Source organism: Hirundo rustica, chromosome 1, assembly GCF_015227805.2.
Source record: "Hirundo rustica isolate bHirRus1 chromosome 1, bHirRus1.pri.v3, whole genome shotgun sequence".
NCBI lineage: Eukaryota > Metazoa > Chordata > Aves > Passeriformes > Hirundinidae > Hirundo > Hirundo rustica.
In genome coordinates, this window is record NC_053450.1 from 60,411,648 (window position 1) to 60,429,551 (window position 17,904).

The 17,904-nt window shown below is 37.6% G+C and overlaps 1 protein-coding gene across 5 annotated transcripts in view; it reads left to right on the forward strand.

Annotated features, from left to right (window-relative positions):
- Nucleotides 1–17,904, forward strand: part of ZNF236 (zinc finger protein 236) — a 72,254-nt gene that overhangs the window by 50,414 nt on the left and 3,936 nt on the right. For 3 of the 5 annotated variants that reach the window (XM_040067415.2, XM_040067404.2, XM_040067425.2), the window contains exons 23-31: nt 1,514–1,879; nt 3,799–3,944; nt 5,125–5,365; nt 6,093–6,272; nt 6,784–6,936; nt 7,568–7,758; nt 9,418–9,549; nt 10,852–11,049; nt 16,657–16,786. In XM_040067415.2, the coding sequence (XP_039923349.1) occupies nt 1,514–1,879; nt 3,799–3,944; nt 5,125–5,365; nt 6,093–6,272; nt 6,784–6,936; nt 7,568–7,758; nt 9,418–9,549; nt 10,852–11,049; nt 16,657–16,786 (1,737 nt within the window). Of the gene's footprint in view, nt 1–1,513; nt 1,880–3,798; nt 3,945–5,124; nt 5,366–6,092; nt 6,273–6,783; nt 6,937–7,567; nt 7,759–9,417; nt 9,550–10,851; nt 11,050–15,595; nt 15,683–16,656; nt 16,787–17,904 lie in introns of those variants that run through there. The other 2 variants (XR_009208081.1, XM_058421566.1) reach the window with 2 other exon arrangements.

Sequence of the window (17,904 nt, forward strand, 5' to 3'; positions counted from 1 at the left end):
CAGTAGTGTGGCGTGTCAGGGGCATAAAACACGTTTAATTTTTGCTGTATTCGGAAGCAGTGCCAATTTAGTGTTCGCCATTCCCCAATGACTTTTCACCCAAATTTGTGATGATCTTCCCTCCAAGCTTCCCTTGTGGATGCTAACTCGAAACTACTAAATGACTGAAAACATAATTCAACCATCTTTCTTCTTCCTTCTCAGATTCCTAGTATTTACACAAAAGGCCCAAGAGTCAGTTCATAATCTCATTGCATATTTACATAACAGGACTTCAGATGTTCTGTTTGTTCCTGCTTATTTTTTGTTGGTTTTCTTCTCTCTTTCTTTTGTTTTCCCACTCCCTTTCTCCCAATAGGTGGAGGCTTTTCATTTAGAGGGAGAGACTGCTGGCTGGCTTCCTTTGTGGCACTGTGAATGTGGTAGATGACTTTGCTGCAGTCCATATTCCCGTTGTTTTACTGGTTCATGTTTTGGGCTCTTTCTTCTCCATTTTTTGAAACAGAACATTGTCAGAGGTTTCCTTAGTTTTGTTGGACAAGAAGTGACAACAGTGTGCCAGGGTTTTGCAATTTGATACAGGTTGAATTGTAATTCAGGAAATTGATGAGAGATTCTTTGTAAGCGGAAACTAGCACTCAATAGCAGGAATCATAGGCACATACTGCTCTTGTGATTTCTTTACCAAACACTTTGGTTTCTTTCCCTTGCTTAGCTTGGAAGCAATACTGTGCTGGAAGGCCTGGGAATTACAGGAGTTATAGTGGATTTTCAGCTGCAGTGGCATGTTTTCTGCCAGAGAGTTACATTATGCTTTTTGTGAATTGCACAGCTGTGCATATGGTTAAAGGAATAAACTCTGTAGTTTGCTGTTACTTGTAGTACATTAAAAATTCTATTTGAGACCAAGGATATTTTTCAGATGTTAGGCACTCTGAAAGACAAAGAGGTCTGTATATGTATAGATCAGATTTCTGTACATCTGGATTACTTTGTGGGGTTAATATTTTGCTTTAGACTGTTACCTCAGTTTTAATAATTTCCTACTTGTAATCCATTAATACTGGTTAGTTGAGGCAGCATTGAAACAGAAGAATAAAGCTGCTGGAATTAAAAAGGAAATGAGTGTCTAAGTAAGTAGGAGACAAATGCTGAAGAGGTCAAGATGAAACTTTTAATTCTGCGGTTTATGAGCTGTGTAGTTGAAATAACTGGATTAGACAGGAAGATGAGATGAGGAGGATGACAGAGGCGTGAAGGTGACCAAATAAGATTCTGCATGAAAGCTTTAAAAGCATACAGAGTTTTAGTAAAAGGAAGAAGTTAATATGCCCTTCATTGAGAACCTTAATTCATTTGAAAAGCAGCCAAATTATAAAGTCCAATTTATTTCAAATTCATCTGTTCAAATTAGGTTAGAATCTGTTATGGAGTTTGTTAAATGTGTGATTTAGTCCTGTCAATCTTTTTAGAGGTTTAATCACTTATCTTTCTGGTTTTGAAACTTTCCTAGGCCAGAAGCTGTTCTGTTGTCACGTGTGCAGTAATTCTTTTTCTACGAAAGGCAGTCTAAAAGTCCACATGCGCCTGCATACGGGAGCAAAGCCCTTCAAATGCCCGCACTGTGATTTGCGGTTTCGTACATCAGGGCGCAGAAAAACCCACATCCAGTGTCATTATAAACAGGATACAAAGAAGGTTAGGAAGCCTGTTGCCCGGACTGCAACTGAGGGTCTACAACCAGTCAGTCTTCTTAATTCATCCTCAACAGACCCTAATGTTTTCATCATGAATAACTCCGTTTTGACGAATCAGTTTGATCAGAATTTACTTCAGCAAGGACTTGTGGGCCAGGCTATCCTGCCTGCTTCAGTGTCAGGTAAAAATGGATGGGGTGGTGGTGTGGAGATCAGGTTATGAAATGTATTTTTTATTGGAGTTTGGAGAGTTTTGCCAAACAGGTAAGAGTTGCACTGAATTCATGGTTTGATGCACAGTGATGACATGAATAGAAATATACTTATTTAAGAATGAAGGAAAAATATACGCAGTTCACCTCAAAGTCTCTTCAGTTCTGCTGTGGTATTGCACTGCTGAGAGGAAGAAAATGCAGATGAAAAGGAAGTACTTGTATTCTTTGTGATAATACTTTGTTGTAGAGAAAAAGAAAGCAAAACAGTTACTCTGTTTGTGTACACTGGTTATTTATGTGAATAATGAAGAGTGTCTTTTAAGTGCATATCCTCTGCTATACATGTATAGTTATTTCTCCAGAATACCTCTCACACACACAAAAAGAAAACCAACCAGAAGAACCTCAACCTCAAAACAAAGCAGGAAAACTCTTTAGCAATGCAAAAAAAATAGTAGTGTAGTGTATGTTAGTTAAGTGCCTAGGATATAATGTGTCACCAACTGGCAGTGACTACAGCTGCATTAGCACATTAAATGTGCCATAGGCCATTCTTTGAGGCCAACTGGCACAGAATACCCAACTTGTGTCATGTTGCAAGAAAGTGACCTTTTGAGAATGATCCTTGCTAATTTCTAATTTTTTTTCAGGTGTTTTTTGTGTAAGTGGTCACTGACCCAGTGTTTGTGTAAGTGCTCAGGTAAACTTGGGACAGGGACGATTTTAAGTGCAGAGTAGTGTTAAGGTGTCTGGAGATCTGCCTTAGTACTCTTAAATATACTATTTAAATTGTGGGTCTTGGACTGTGTCATTTTTGAAAGTGAGATTTTGATTTTATGTGCTTTGGTATTTTTTTTTCAGTACGTGTCTGTGATTTTGCAGGTATGGCCACAAATGCAGAGTATTTTATCAGTCTCATATTTATAACTGTAGCCATTCCAGCTTACCTGGTTTGACCTAAAGTGTTAAACAAAATGAACAAATTGTTGGTGTTCAGAAAATACTGTGATGTTATTTGACAGGCACAGTTAGTGATAAACTTGTCATGAAAAATTGATTGATGTTTACTTTGATTTTTGAACATAATAAGGAGCAGTGTTTAGCTTGTTCAGATGTCCTAGAAGGGGGCCTTCTTAAATTGAGACTAGTAATGTGGCTTTTGGCCAGAGCAGGTATTCTTTGGGTGCATTGTAAACCAGATTCATTATACTAAAGAATTTTGAGGAGGGGAAGGATAGGTGGTTTTGAAGCCTCAACCAAAGGAAACTGGTTGATCACACTCAAGGTGTTTGGAGAAGAAGGTACGTCAAACACAAGATGACTTTCCCATATATTCTCTCAAGACCTTTTGTAGAAATGGCCTATTCAGCTTCTGAAATTAGAACCTTTCAATATCTAAAGACTTTTGGATTTCGTTTGTTAATGCACCTTTATTTTCATCCATGTAAATGCAGAGGATGAGCTTTCACAGTTTGATACTGAACCGTGTCTGTGATGTGCAAAATGTGGCAGTAACTTTCATGTGTATGTTCTGAGTCAGTCACACATCCTCTGTGTGTGCTGCTTTATTTGGGTGCAACACAGTCCCCAAGGAAATCTAAACAAAATTTCTCCGGATTTCTAATGCTACTCTGGAGAGATTCTTGTTATGTAAGTCACTAGCTAGTGCCTAAATAGCAATCCTTAAATCACATGGAATTTATGAAGCTTTAAAACAGGCAATCAAATTACTTTATAATCAATTTATACACTTGAAATTGTCTTTCTTGTAATAAATAAATGTGTATGTACATAGTTTTTATGTTGATTTAATTTATAAAAATAAGCACACTGAAAGAGGTAGTCGGTAAATAAAAACATTACAATATAACTGTTTTCTTTGGTAGCTGGAGGTGACTTAACTGTGTCCTTGACAGATGGTAGCTTGGCCACTCTTGAAGGAATACAGTTACAACTTGCTGCTAATCTGGTTGGACAAAATGTTCAGATTTCTGGAATAGATGCCACTGGTATTAACAACATAACGTTACAGGTAAGTTGTTCACTGTTCCTTGCTTTTAATTCTCCAGAGTCGCTTTGAGGGCTTAAGAAAGTTTACAAAGCTTATGTAATTCCGGAAGAGTTCCCTTGAGTTAAGTGAGCTAGTAACATACTGTATGACTCGTACAATGTTAGAAGACTTAAAAAACAGCTGCACGGTGGGATATTTTTCTGGTTTGGCTTCTTTCATTTTAGTTTTTTTACCAGACTGCTTTAAAATATGTTGGGTTTTTTTTTCTTTTAATTGTATTTTATCTTTACACTTCAAAAGTACTTTAGGTTCCCACTCAACCCCAAAATGGCACCCACCCACCCCTGAAACAAGCGAAAATTATTGCACAGTGTTCTTTTCTAAACATAAGGCACTGTGTTACTTTACAAGCTTTTAATAGTTGAATCCACAATTTGAATTCCCATTGAGCTTGTAAAAGGAATGACAGAAAGAGATGAGATGATTGCATTTAAAAGTTCTTGAGATGTGTGAAACACTAGTTTTCTTGAACTTAGCTGTGTTTGAGCAGTTGTACAGAATTATTGATGTTGGAGGAGCAGCAGGTACAACCCCAAGGTCAGGGAGGGGACATCTGCAGAGTTGCATTGAGTTGCTCATAGCCGCTCTGCTCAAGGAGTTCTTAGCATAAAATTAAGACATTTTCATTTTGTTTTTCTCAACATCTCTGAAGAGGAAAATATCTTATCTTTAAGTATAGAGAACAGCTGTTGGCTTGTGAAATGAGACCTTAATGACCCCTAGAAGCTGAAAAATTAAATAATTACTGGTATCAATCTTCTCTCTGCTGTGTGTCTTTTCATTTTTAAAGGCTTGGAGACAGTGATAAGCATTACATGCACTAATAGTACAGTACAGAATACCAGCAGTGTGTTTACCTGGGGCCAGACATGCTGATACATAACTGATGATGATTTCCCATACATTTTGCTGAAGAAAGGGTGGAAAAGTGAATCTTAATAGAGTAGTTACATAGTCACTTTAGAGCCTGGCTGTATACAGGCATATGAAAACTAAAATTAAGTTTTAAATCATTAATTATAAATTTTCAGCACTGTATATACTCTCTATGCAGTAAACATGTATTCTGGACTTAGTTTAAGAATATTCATTTAACCCAGTTTGTTAACTTCAGATTGATTGCTGAAAACTTGTTTTTCAGATCGATCCAAGTATCCTACAGCAGACGTTACAGCAGAGTAATTTACTGACTCAGCAGCTGACTGGAGATCCCACCATGGCTCCACAGAATCCCTCCCTCCAGGCGCCAGAAAATGCAGTGCCGGCTAATGTGGTTATTCAGCCCATATCAGGCTTGTCTTTGCAGCCCACAGTAACATCTGCTAACATGACAATAGGCTCCCTGTCTGAGCAGGAGTCTGTGCTGACAACCAGCGCTAGTGGTAAGCACTGTCAGTAGTTTTATTGTGCGTTCAATTTCTTAATTTTACTCAGGGTGTTACTCACAGTGAGAAAATGTCACCTCCCTGCCCCCACCCATGCCCACCAAACACCTCATCTTAATAAAATAAAATAAACTTGCGGTTCTTGCTTGAGCATCTTCAGCAGATTTTACAGCCTTCTTAATACAGTTATACTTTCTTAATACAGGTTTTGGTTTTTTTCAGAAGGTGAATTAGAGAGTAGCTTTAGATTAGATATTAGGAAGAAATTCTTTACTTTGAAGGTGGTGAGGCACTGGAACAGGTTACCCATAGAAGCTGTGGGTGCCCCATCCCTGGAAGTGTTCAAGGCCAGATTGAATGGGGTATTGAGCAGCTTGGTATAGTGGAAATGGTCCCTGCCCATGGCAGTGGAGTTGGAACCATGTGATCTTTAGGGTCCCTTCCAACACAGGCCATTGTATGATTCTATATAATGAAAGTACTTAAGAACTTCCATAGTTTTGAGCAAAATGCAAAATCTTCATTCTGAAAATCTTAACTGCAGAGAAATAAATTGGATATGAAAGACATTTATACTTTATACTGCAAGTTCTAGCATCTTCCCTTGGCTGTATCGATTATAGCAGCTTAGAAAATAATGTATAAATTGCTCTAAAAAGTTATGTCAAAAAATCCTCCAAAGGATATTCATGGATTTTTTTGTTGTTGTACCACTTTCATTTAGGTGCACAAGACATTACTCAAGTCATGACTTCACAGGGTATGGTGTCATCTACAAATGGACAACATGAGATAATGTTGACCATAAATAATTCCAGTTTGAGTCAAGTTCTAGCTCATGCTTCGGGTTCTGCTACTGCGACCTCCTCAGGAAGTCCTCAAGAAATCACTCTGACAATATCGGGTTTGTGTTTTTAAAAATCTTTAATGATACCAGATCTCCATTTCATACAGTAGGATACAAGGATTTTCACAGTCCACAGTTTTCCCATGGTGTCTTTTTCTTACATGAATCAGCTTTAAAGGATACTCACTCCCCAAATCCATGTTTGAAACCCAAACACATTTGCTTTGAGAGCGCATTAGATTGGTTCACTCTTTTATTTATAGCTTCAGTTAACAGCTGGATTTTTATACCTTGATCAAGTTGATGCTTTGAATCTAGATAAGTAAGATCCATACTTGTCTAAATATTACTAATCTCAAGTATTTCTGTACATGTTAGTATCTGGATTTGCATAATCACATCTGTTTTAAAAACATGTCAAACTGCTGCATAAAAATCTCCATGTGTAGAAATTAATTTTACGTTTTGGTTGTATTTTCTACTTGTATTATTTTATGATCTATTGTAAGAACAGTAGCAGAATAATATTGAGACAATTCCAGTTACAATAGGACTTGTTTCTGTTCAGGCCAAGATCTTATTCAGCATAATTCTGGAAGCACTGATCTGAACACTGGCTTAAGGCTGACAGCACCAACCATCAACAGTCAGACTACAGGTGCTACATTAACTATAAGCAATGATCAGCTTCTTTCTCAGGGCCCTTCACTAAATGCTCCAGGTATGCATACAACAATTTTTCTAATAGAAAATAATATTTTGTTTAAAAAGTAAATACTGGAATGAAATGGTGTAATCTTGCATGTCATGATTCAGGAACATGGAGTGTTTTGTGTGTTGTCTCACAAGCTTTAAATTGTTATGTCAGTTTAAATAAACTTTATTCCACACAATAAGAAAAAAAATGAAAACAAGAAAACTTATTAAATTAGTACTTTGAGGCAGTTAGAGGTGTATGGAAGAATTATATCTATAAACTGGAGTACAGCAAAATCTGGTGCCTTCACTGCAGAAGTGATAAAATACCAAATTTGCTCTAGTACTCAAATTTTGAGTTTTTAAGTATGTATGTGAATTTCCACCTATATATGTTTGTATATGCATGTGACCACCTGCGAGTGCAATACTCTGTTCATCAAGCTACATTTAAATGTAATTTTTCGAATTTTATCATCTGACTGACAACTTTAGGTTCTTGATTAACTGTTTAACTGATTTTGTTGATTCCACAATAGAAAATGCTGGCAATGAAAAACAGATATTACTAAGTTCACTTAAAATAAATTTGCAGTTTAGTGTTTATGTATGTAACAGATTTTTTTTTTTTTTTAACCATTTTGCCTGTTATCCAGAACTTAATACAACAGGGGGAACAAACCTTCCTCCGGCAACACCCATATCTCAGTCTGCAGTTTCTGCACAGAATTTGGTAATGTCTTCATCAGGAGTTGGAGGAGATGGTAGTGTCACCTTGACTCTTGCTGACACTCAGGGAATGTTGTCAGGTGGTCTTGATGCAGTTACACTTAATATCACTTCGCAGGTAAGGTGCTTTTCTGAACTGACAGATAAATTTGTTTCAGTCTTACAGAGCAGGAATTGGAGCTTTTGCTTAGAAAATAATTTTGTCCTGTAAATACATAATATATGAACATTCAGTTAATTTTTTCTTCTCTCTGCCAACCATGTGTGTACAGCATCTAGAAACAACTGTTTGAACTGAAGTGCATGTAAGATTTGCAGGGTTGTTTGTTTTCTTAAATGAACAGATAGGTTCTGCTGTTTCAAACGTGGTTTGAGAACAGTTTTTGATGTTAGACTATGTACTACTTCATTGTCACTATTCAGTAATACAGCTTAATATTCCTAAATATGTTATTTCATACAGTAAATTCCTCTTTTTGTAGTTTTGAATGGGAGAGTAGAACAGCGATTGTGACAGTTCTTTTCATAGCATGTAATAGGACAGAATTTAATTGACTATCTTTAATAACAAGTGGCATTGTAAGAAGTTTTAGAAGAATGATGCTGTATGGACTGTCATTCCCACAGAAACTTACTATTAGTTTCATTTATTGCATAACTTAAGAATTTTGTGGTGTCATGAAGAGCCAAAGACATATTGGCAAGTGGAATCTACAGAGTGGGGAGATAAAAAAAAAATGAAATTAAAAGACTACAGAGTGAAAATGGGTTGTATGGTTGACATTTCAATGTAGCTCTTACAGCTGAATACAGGCTGTTTCTTCTATTTTCTTGGTTTAACTAGGTTTAGATTGATTTTTCTTTACTTTTTGACCTGTTAAAGTGTATAAATGTATACAGATTAAATGCTATTTGTCTTGCATGTGCTGTGATTAAAACCAGTGAAGCAAAGTTATATGCTTCCCTCTGCAGTTTTGCTCTGAGGAAGGAAAGAAAAGATTTCTTAAATAATTCTTATTTAAGAAGAATTTGTTTTTTATGTCTTGTATCACAGAGTAACAGAGCAGAACTTGGTTTCATTTCAGGCTTTGTAATAATTTAACTGATTACATTTGGCAGTGTTGCTGTTTATTAAAAAGATCTCATGCCTCCTGTTAAGACAAGCATAAATAAAATTGAAACATTGAATAACGGTATTAATAGCTATGCAAACTCAGTTTATGTTTCAAGAAATCATGGTGAATGGACAAGGTAGTATGTAAAAGAACTGTGTTTCCTGAGGAAATTGAAAAGTCATTAAGAATAGTGTAGAAATAGAAGTAGGAAGATATTAGTAATCATATATCCTAAATAATGATTTTGTTTCATGATTTCATGGGGTTTGGAAGTATGTTTAATTAAGAGATTCAAATAAAGGAAGATACTGTGGGAAGGCCATGCAAGAGAGGAGAATACAGGGGTTAAAGAAAGGCAATGGAAGGCTAAAACATTCAGTATTTCATGCAAGGCTGGTAAAAATTAATTGGAACTGAATCTCTTCTTACAAACTTCCAGCTGTTGTTAGCCTTAAATGGTTAGATAAAAATTTAAAGGAGAAAAGGAGGGAAAACAGTTTCATTTGTTCAGACAGGATTCTGAAATGTTTCCTTCTAAAGGAAAGAGGAAAGTACTGTTTAGGTGTAAAAACTTATATTACTACATTTAGCTGTTTAAATACAACTTTTTAAATATAGTTCCTTTTTTTTTTTTTTTTTTTATGGTGCACCTTCTCTGACAGGGTCAGCAGTTTCCTGCTATACTCACAGATTCCAGTCTTGGTAGCCAAAGTGGATCAGGATCACAGCAAGTCATACTGGTGAGCCATACACCCCATTCAGAACCTGCAAACTCTGATGAAATAACATATCAGGTAAATACTATACATTTCTGTATCTTTTGTGGTAAAGGACTTTTATTGAATCAAAATACTGGAATAATTTCTTTTATCTTGAATCATGAAGGCTGATGTAATTCCCAAACAAGGGTATTACGAAGAGGTTCTCTGTGACTTCCTAGTCACCCAGATTATGTTTTAAATTTTGAATTAAAAACCGTTTTCTTATATATATATATATACATATATATATATACACACACACACACACACACACATGCTCACCAAAAAGAAATGTAATTAATAATGTGTTTCTTTCTATAAATCACATAATCATGTGCTCAACCCAGACTGCTCCAAATATTTCCAAGGTGGTATTTAGATAATAAAAATAGATAAATTTTGGAGCTGTTGGGAAAAAATAGCACCTATTGGTATACTTTTTCCATTGTCTTACTGTATCCAAGTTGTTGCAGTTGTTCAGATGGTGCAGCATAAAGTCCTTGCAACTTCTTATGCCTTTGGATCACAATTGAAACTCCTACATAAGTAATGCAGTTTTGGTATTAGAAAAAGTGGTTCAGACTTGTTTTCTTGAAGGCAGAATGAATGTTTTCAACCAACCTCGTAGGGCAAGCCCTGAAATAGGAGAAATGGGTTAGGCAGATGGTGATTTTATTTGTTGCTTTCTGTGTTATTGTACTTAATATTCTTCTGTATCTATCAAGTTGAATTTGGTAATAAAAAGGAATTTGGTTATTAAATTATATGAAGAAAATAAGTTTTTCCAGGCAGTTCTCACTAATTTAAACAAAACAATAATGCAGCACACCACTATCCAATTCTATCAATTTTTCGTTGTGTTTCAGTACTTCTGGAGGTAGAGGTTTACTTCCTTATGAAAATAGAATCCCCAGTAGAGAAGTTAAACCACATAGAAAATATTCTTCTCCTCTAAAAAATCAGATATAATTTTTTTCTATGTCTGAAATGCTTTTGGCTTTGAATTTTGTTTAGCGGCAAATTGAGGATCATCTGAGATGTTCAGGAGCGTAAATTGAACGTAGAACAGTACGGATACACACATGTTCTATTTATGATGTGTTAGGTCAATTAGATCATAGTTATTAATGTTGGTTTCTTAAAATACATACAGGTGTCATTCTTTAGAGCAATGAAATATAAGTTCGTATTTATAGATAACTGACTGCTTTTGTGTCTCTAAGTTGCTTGCAGATGCTCTCCAAAAGTTTGTCATGCTGTGGTAGATTTTGAAAAATAAACCAATGTGGATGTGCTTATGAAATTACCTGATAGTGTATTTGTAAATTGTTACAGGTGGCAGAAGTTTCACCTAATGTGAGTAAAAGCAGTCAAGCAGAAAAAGAAACTCGTGGGCACCAGTGTTTTGAGTGTAGCCAAACCTTTTATTCTGTCACCATGCTGACACACCACTGCAAAGAGGTCCATGGCAAGGAGCGGATTCACGTTTGCCACATCTGCAATAAGGCCTTTAAGCGGGCAACACATCTCAAGGTATTTGGTAATAACAGTTGATTGTTCTCTTAACTCCTTTTCTTTTGGACTTTCTGTGATATTAACAAAAGGTACCTATTAGCCCTTTGTCTTTGCTTTCCCTTTACAGTGTGAGAGGTGTGCATCTGAGAGAGGGAGTCTAAGTGATAATACATGCACGGATAGAGAGCTCTCTTCTGGAGCATGGAGATGATTTTAATGCATATATTGACTACAGAATGAAAAATGTTAATGCCTGTCATGCAAGTAGTAGTGTCAGGAAAAGATTTCACTTACTTTATTTGCATATGAATATCATCAGTGCTAATCCTGATTTCCAGGCAATCTTTTGGTATCCCAGGAAGTTACGTGCTTTACAGTCTTACCATTTCATTTGTAGATGCTTTGTCATGTGAGTACAAGTGATAGAAGAAACGTTTGTTTTAAAAATGTCCTTATATTATTGCTGTTGTCTAGTAATATTTTCTCTGTTTTCTCTAGACTATGAACAACCTAATACTTCCAAGTCTTTTAAAAAAATTGGTGGTGTACCTAAGTTCTTAATTGGATTATAGAATGTTCCTGTTAGGTATATTGGTCTGTCCTACACAAGTGCTTTGTTCAGGCCAGTATCTTACTTCTGAAAGATACTTAAGGGAAGTAATTTGAAGAAGAGCTATAAGAAAAGACTAAACATATCAGTTCCCTGAATTTTCCCAGCTTCCCAGAATTTATAGCAAGAAATTTTTGGAGCCAAAGGCAATGTATTTATATTCATTTATATTATCTTTATATTTATATTAGCTTTTAGGAGAGCTCTTCCATAGATTTCCTTTCACTTTGATATTATATTTTAATGAAATATACTCACTTTGTGAAGTTCACCCCCTTGGAGTGATCTTGTCTGTCAACTAGACTATTGGAAACTGTCCTGAAATGTGTTGTTGTGAAACGCAACCTCTGAGTTAGAAGAAGGGTTCTAGGGAAAAAAACAGAAGAGTCTTGATACTTGTTTTCCTTAAGTAATGATAACAAACTCAAACCAGTCTCTCTTTAGTTCGTTTTCTTAGAACTGGGCCCAGGTTAAAAGTATGACAAGATAACTTTTTACCCTAGTATGTCCCTTGGGTTATTGTCCATAACTGATTTTTCAGGAAGACAGCAATTGAAGTTGCAGTAAGAAGTTCAAGGGCAGCCACAAGAGACTTCAGGGCCTTGGGAAAACTTGTTGAGGGATCAGAAGCACAAGTAATCTTTTCCTCTATCCTTCCAGTTTCAGGGAATGGTGTAGGAAGAGCTGGAAGATCAATAACTGTCTCTGAGAGTGGCATCACCAGCAGAATTTATGGGTTTTTGGTTATGGATTGGTCTACACAACAGCAGCCCTGCTGCAGATGCGTTACACTTCAAAGGGGAAAAAAGTTCTTCCCTGAGGAGTTAGCAGGGCTCGTTGTGAGAGGTCATCTAAACTAGATTTGTAGGGAGGAAGGGATAAAACCAGACATGCTGGAGAGAAGCTTGAGGGCAGCACGCCCAGTGTTTGTGGGTTTGTGTGCCAGCGAGGCCCTTCAAGCTCTACCCCAGTGTGCTGCGTACTCTGTAGCATATTTGAAATGTCCGTGTGCTGGTGTGTGCAGCACCATAGCCATCTCAGTGGAGGTAGGGGAAACGGTCAGTGACCTGCTACACCACTTAGGGACGCACAGGTTGTCTATAAAACTGGATGGAATCCACCCAAGGGTACCAAGGGACCTGTCAGACAAGCTTGTCAAGCCACTTTCAATCATTTATGATGAGCAGTGCTGGCTAGCCGGGGAAGTCCCAGTTGACTGGATCTTAGCACCTGGGATGCCCATCTACAAGGGCTGGAAGTAGGATCTGGGAAATTACAGGCTTTTCAGCTTGGTCTCAGTGCCAGGAAAGGCTATGGAGCAGCTCATCTTGAGCATAGTCATGTGGCACATGCCGGACAGTCAGGAGATCAGGCACGGGCAGTATGGGTTCATGAAATGCAGGTCCTGCTTGAGTAACATGATTTCCTGTGACAAAGTGACTGGCTCAATGGAGGAAGGAAAGACTGTGGATGTTGTCTACCTGGACTTCAGCAAAGCCCTTGATACTGCCTCCCACAGCATTCACCTGGAGAAACAGACCACCATGGCTTGGATGGGTTCACTGTTTGCTGGGAAAAATTTGGCTATATGTCCCGGCTCAGAGAGTGGTGGTGAATGGAATCACAATCCAGCTGATGGCTGGTCACAAGTGGTGTTAACCCAGGGCTCAGTACTGGGACCAGTTCTATTTAATATCTTTATCAATGATCTGGACAAGAGGATCAGATGCACCCTCAGTCATTTTGTAGACAACACCAAGTTGGATGGAGTGTTGCTCTGCTGGAGGGCAGGAAGGCTCTGCAGAGGGGTCTGGACAGGCTGGATCAGTGGGTTGGGGCCAATTGTGTGAGGTTCAACAGGGCCAAGTGCTGGGTCCTGCCTTGGGTCACAACAACCCCAGGCAGTGCAGGGGAGAGTGGCTGGAAAGCTGCTGGTAGAAAAGGACTTGGGAGTGCTGATTGGCAGCGGCTGAACATGAGCCATCGAGTGCACAGGTGGCCAAGGAGGCCGATGGTGACCTGGCCTGTATCAGCAAGAGTGTGGCCAGCAGGAACAGGGCAGTGACTGTTCCTCTTTACTTTGCAGTGGCAAGGCTGCTCTTCAAATCCTGTGTTCAGTTTTGGACCCTCGGTTCAAGAAGGATATTGAGGCTCTGGAGAGTGTCCAGAGAAGAGCAGTAGAGCTGGTGAAAGGTAGAGCACAAGTCGTAGGAGGAGCAATTGAGGGAAGTTGGGGTTGTTTAGCCTGGGGGTCTCTTAACACTCTCTACAGCCACCTGGAAGGAGGTTGTGGCCCAGGGGAGGTTGGCCTCTTCTGCTGGGTAATGAGCAATAGGACAAGAGGAAATTACCTCCGTTGTGTTAGGGAAGGTTTAGGCTGTGAATTAGGGAAAATTTCTTCACTGAAAGTCTTGTCAGGCACTGGCACAGCCTATAAAAAGCAAGCTGTCAAGTCACTACCTCGGAAAGTATTTAGAAGATTTGTAGATGGGGCGCTATGGACAGTGTCTTAGCAGGCATAGTTCAGTGGCAGACTTGTCAGTGCTTGTTAACGGCTGGCTTTGATCTTAAAGGTCTTAAAGGACAGTTTCATTTACCACTGGACCATGATGTACTAAACCAAATTCCACCCCTCATCAGACTCTTTTCTTTATCAAGCTGTTAATAGCAGCTTCAGCTGTGAGCAGTCTTTAACAGCAAATTAAAAGATAAATATTGGAGTTTGGCTTAGGATTTCAGAATGAGTTCAGTGATCTGTTACTCATGGTCTTCATTTTATACTGATAGAATTGTGGAGATCACCAAAAATATTAAGGGCACTACCAAACTTCAGGATTTTCAGAAAAAAATCCAGTATGAGGTAAGGGTATCAGTGTTTAGATGCCAGTACTTAACTGGATGTGTTTTTTCCAAAGATGTCAGTACCAGCAGTTTCACAAAGAAAATCCTCTTTAGAGATTGTATACAAATGCCTCCACCACCCACCCCACCCCCAGTGTTAAAGCTTTTCAGTCCTGTTACTTCAGTTCCCCTTCTGATGTGGGTTACTGTCCTGTTTTACAGCTTCAGAGAGGAGAATCTTAAAGCATGCACAGTGACTAAACTGTCCAATTTCATATGAATATGCAGTGAGTGGAACTATCTGGAAGTTGACTGTTGATAGTAAATAAGGCACAGACATGATTCCAAGATGAAAGCATGAAGGCCTTATCTTATTAAAACAATGGAATGAAACAAAATTTCTATTGCCACACTTTCAGAAGGTGGTTACAAATAATGTTTCAGGAGTGATGGGGTATAAGAGTGCACGAGCCATTTCAAAGATCGCTTCCTGGTCTTATTTTCTAATTAGATAATACTTGTTTGCTACCCCACGATAATTACTCTCTGAAGAATGTAAGAATTACACAAATAAAGTTGTAAAACATCACATGAACAATCAGTGAAATACTGTATCTATAAAGAGATGATTACACTTCAGAATGTTGCATTTTCCATAAACTATTTTCAAAAACATATTTATTTTACAGGAAAAGTATAAAAGGTTCACAGAACAGTGGAACAGAATTGCATCACAAACTGTTTCTTCAGAGGAAGTTGACAGAAAGTTTTACAGGGCTATCTGGATGATATGTTTGCTTTCAAGTAGAAGATGGGGTGGGGTTTGTTGGGATTTGGAGGTTTGGTTTTGTTTGGGTTTTATGATGGAAGAAAAAGCAACCGGCTTCAGATAATTTTTCTGAAGTAGGTCCTAGTATGCTTCCGCCATTTCAGTGCTTGAGGGGGTAATGAGCAAGATAAAACCAGAAGATTTTGTTTATTTCCACCTAAGCGAGGGTTTACAGATACCTGAGTTTTCTCAGAAGACCTTATATTATTTCCCTATAACACTCTATTATTATAATTACTGTGATAATGATATTCTTCCATGTAACTGTCTCGCTGATTTTCCAGTGTTAACAAACTCTGCAGACACAGTTTGCTTCAGTTCGTGGAGTGAGGAATAGGACTTCATAGACATCGAGAAGGCTTATTGTTTAGGTATAGTAAAGACTAATTAATAGTTTAGTCTGTAATCAAATAGACTAGAAAAGAATATCCACGCACATTTTAGAAAGTGGACAAGTATTTGCAGTACTGTTTCACACACAGTTCTTGATTAGATTTTTTTTTTTAGTTACATATATTTTTATTTATTTTCTTTTGTAATTTGAATTTTATCTTGATATTAATAAATAAATTTAAAAATAAAATAGGTAACATAAGATACGCTTCTAAGTTTGAAAAACATCTGGGCCCAGCATCAGTGTATTAAAAATACTGAAATTAGAACTGTTATTAATGCTTCTTCAGGAAGATAAAACATCCTGCTATCTTACTGTTAAGAACCTTAGTGATTTTATTTTTTGGTTTTTCGTTGGGTTTTTTTTTTTTTTTGATTAAGAGTCCATTGTGAAGTGCTTCTGTTTGCATCTTGCCATCGTGCAGCTCTGTGTGTGTATGTTGTGATAGTTGCCTCTTTGAGGCCTGTACAGTTTGACAGTGTTACCAATTCAGGTGCTGAGCAGTACCAACATATCAGACAAGGAGGGAGATGGATGCTGTAAAGGAGAGGGAAGAAAAAATCTTCTGTTAGCTTACAATGCACAGTTGTCAAAATACCCTTTTGTAGATGAACAGAGCATTTAAAGAACTCTGGTTTAGTTTTCTGGTTTTTATTTTCCTTAGATAATTAGTAAAGGGACTAATGTATGCCAATAAAGAAAGACATACAGTTATTGATGAAGTTTTTCAGAAGTGTAAAGATACTGATGGTTAGAGAGAGTTGATACACAAAAATAATCTCATTTAAAAGAAAAAAACAAATGCAGGCTTCCATTTTCTTCCAGCTTGTCTGCTGATGACTAAGATCCTCTGCTTTTGTCTTCAAGGTGTGAATATATTTTTATTCAGTTAAGTACTGAAGTATTTTTAAATGGTCTGAATTTTATTTTTTTTTTCCTATGCTGGCTTAGGAGCACATGCAAACCCATCAGGGTGGACCTTCACTGAGTTCCCAGAAGCCTAGAGTGTTTAAGTGTGATACTTGTGAAAAAGCTTTCGCTAAGCCAAGTCAGCTGGAGAGACACAGTCGCATCCACACAGGTAACACCAGAAATTATTTTTAACTTGAGAGGTTTTCTTATGAATATCTGAGTGTTATGTTTAGAGCCCTTGCTTATGCTTTCAGCTAACGGCTTTTAAATATCAACTTAAGCTTAAAAAAGCAAGTAAACTTCTTACCTCAAATGTTTGGAAATTTAAAGGAGGAACAGCAAACTTGAAAACTTAGGTGCTTCTCTAAGCTGATCTATATTTTGGGATTGGCAGTAGTGCAGTGGTAATGTGAGTGCATGAACTTGTGTCTAAAGGTTTGTCAGCCTTTGAAACAGATTAATAAAAGCATATTTTAAAGCATTGTTTGAAGTAATTTTATTAAAGACATTGGTTATGATCATCCTCAAGCATGTAGAAGAATGTTTGAATGAGGGGATATGCTCAGTGATGTTAAACAAGGGATAAGCTTGACTGCTGATACTGACTGCTGTAAGCAGTGCTTCCTTGTCACTGAGCTACTTGCACAGGTCATATGTTTCTAATGCCAGTGCTTTTAATTCATTGCGTTCTTTTCCACATATTCCACTTCTTTTTTTCAACAGTTAATCTATAAAATTTCTATACTGACTTCTCCTAGGGAGCCCTCATTTTCTATAAGTGCTTTTCAAGTTTCACCTTCTGCCCTGCTATAAATTGAAAGCTGTACATAGGATGATAGCCCAGCTACCCTCCCTGTTGCCTTCTGTGCGTTACAAACATTCTTCTTACGAGCATGAGTTCTAAATATAGGAGTCAGTTCTCTGAAACAAGTTCTTTCTTTTCCCTACCACTGCTACCAATAAAGAGCTGTCATGGCTGCTAAACTCAGAGAGGACAGGGGGAAGTTTTCTGTGTTGCTACTAAGCTGGAAGGGACCAATGAATTTGGCTTGATGTGATGTAGAATAAGAAGATTCCCTCAAAACGGTGACTCTCTCTTACAGTGAGTCAACCAGAGCTTTCTCCTTCCCCAGCATCAAGCTGTTTTGTGGTTACTGTATTAGAAAGGAATGTTCTGGTTCTACTGTGGGTAGGAAAAGAGAAGCAGGAGTTAAAATCCAAGGAGATTAGAATACCATCAATAATTTGCTTTTTGTAAAACTGACTTAAATAACACAGACTCTTGAA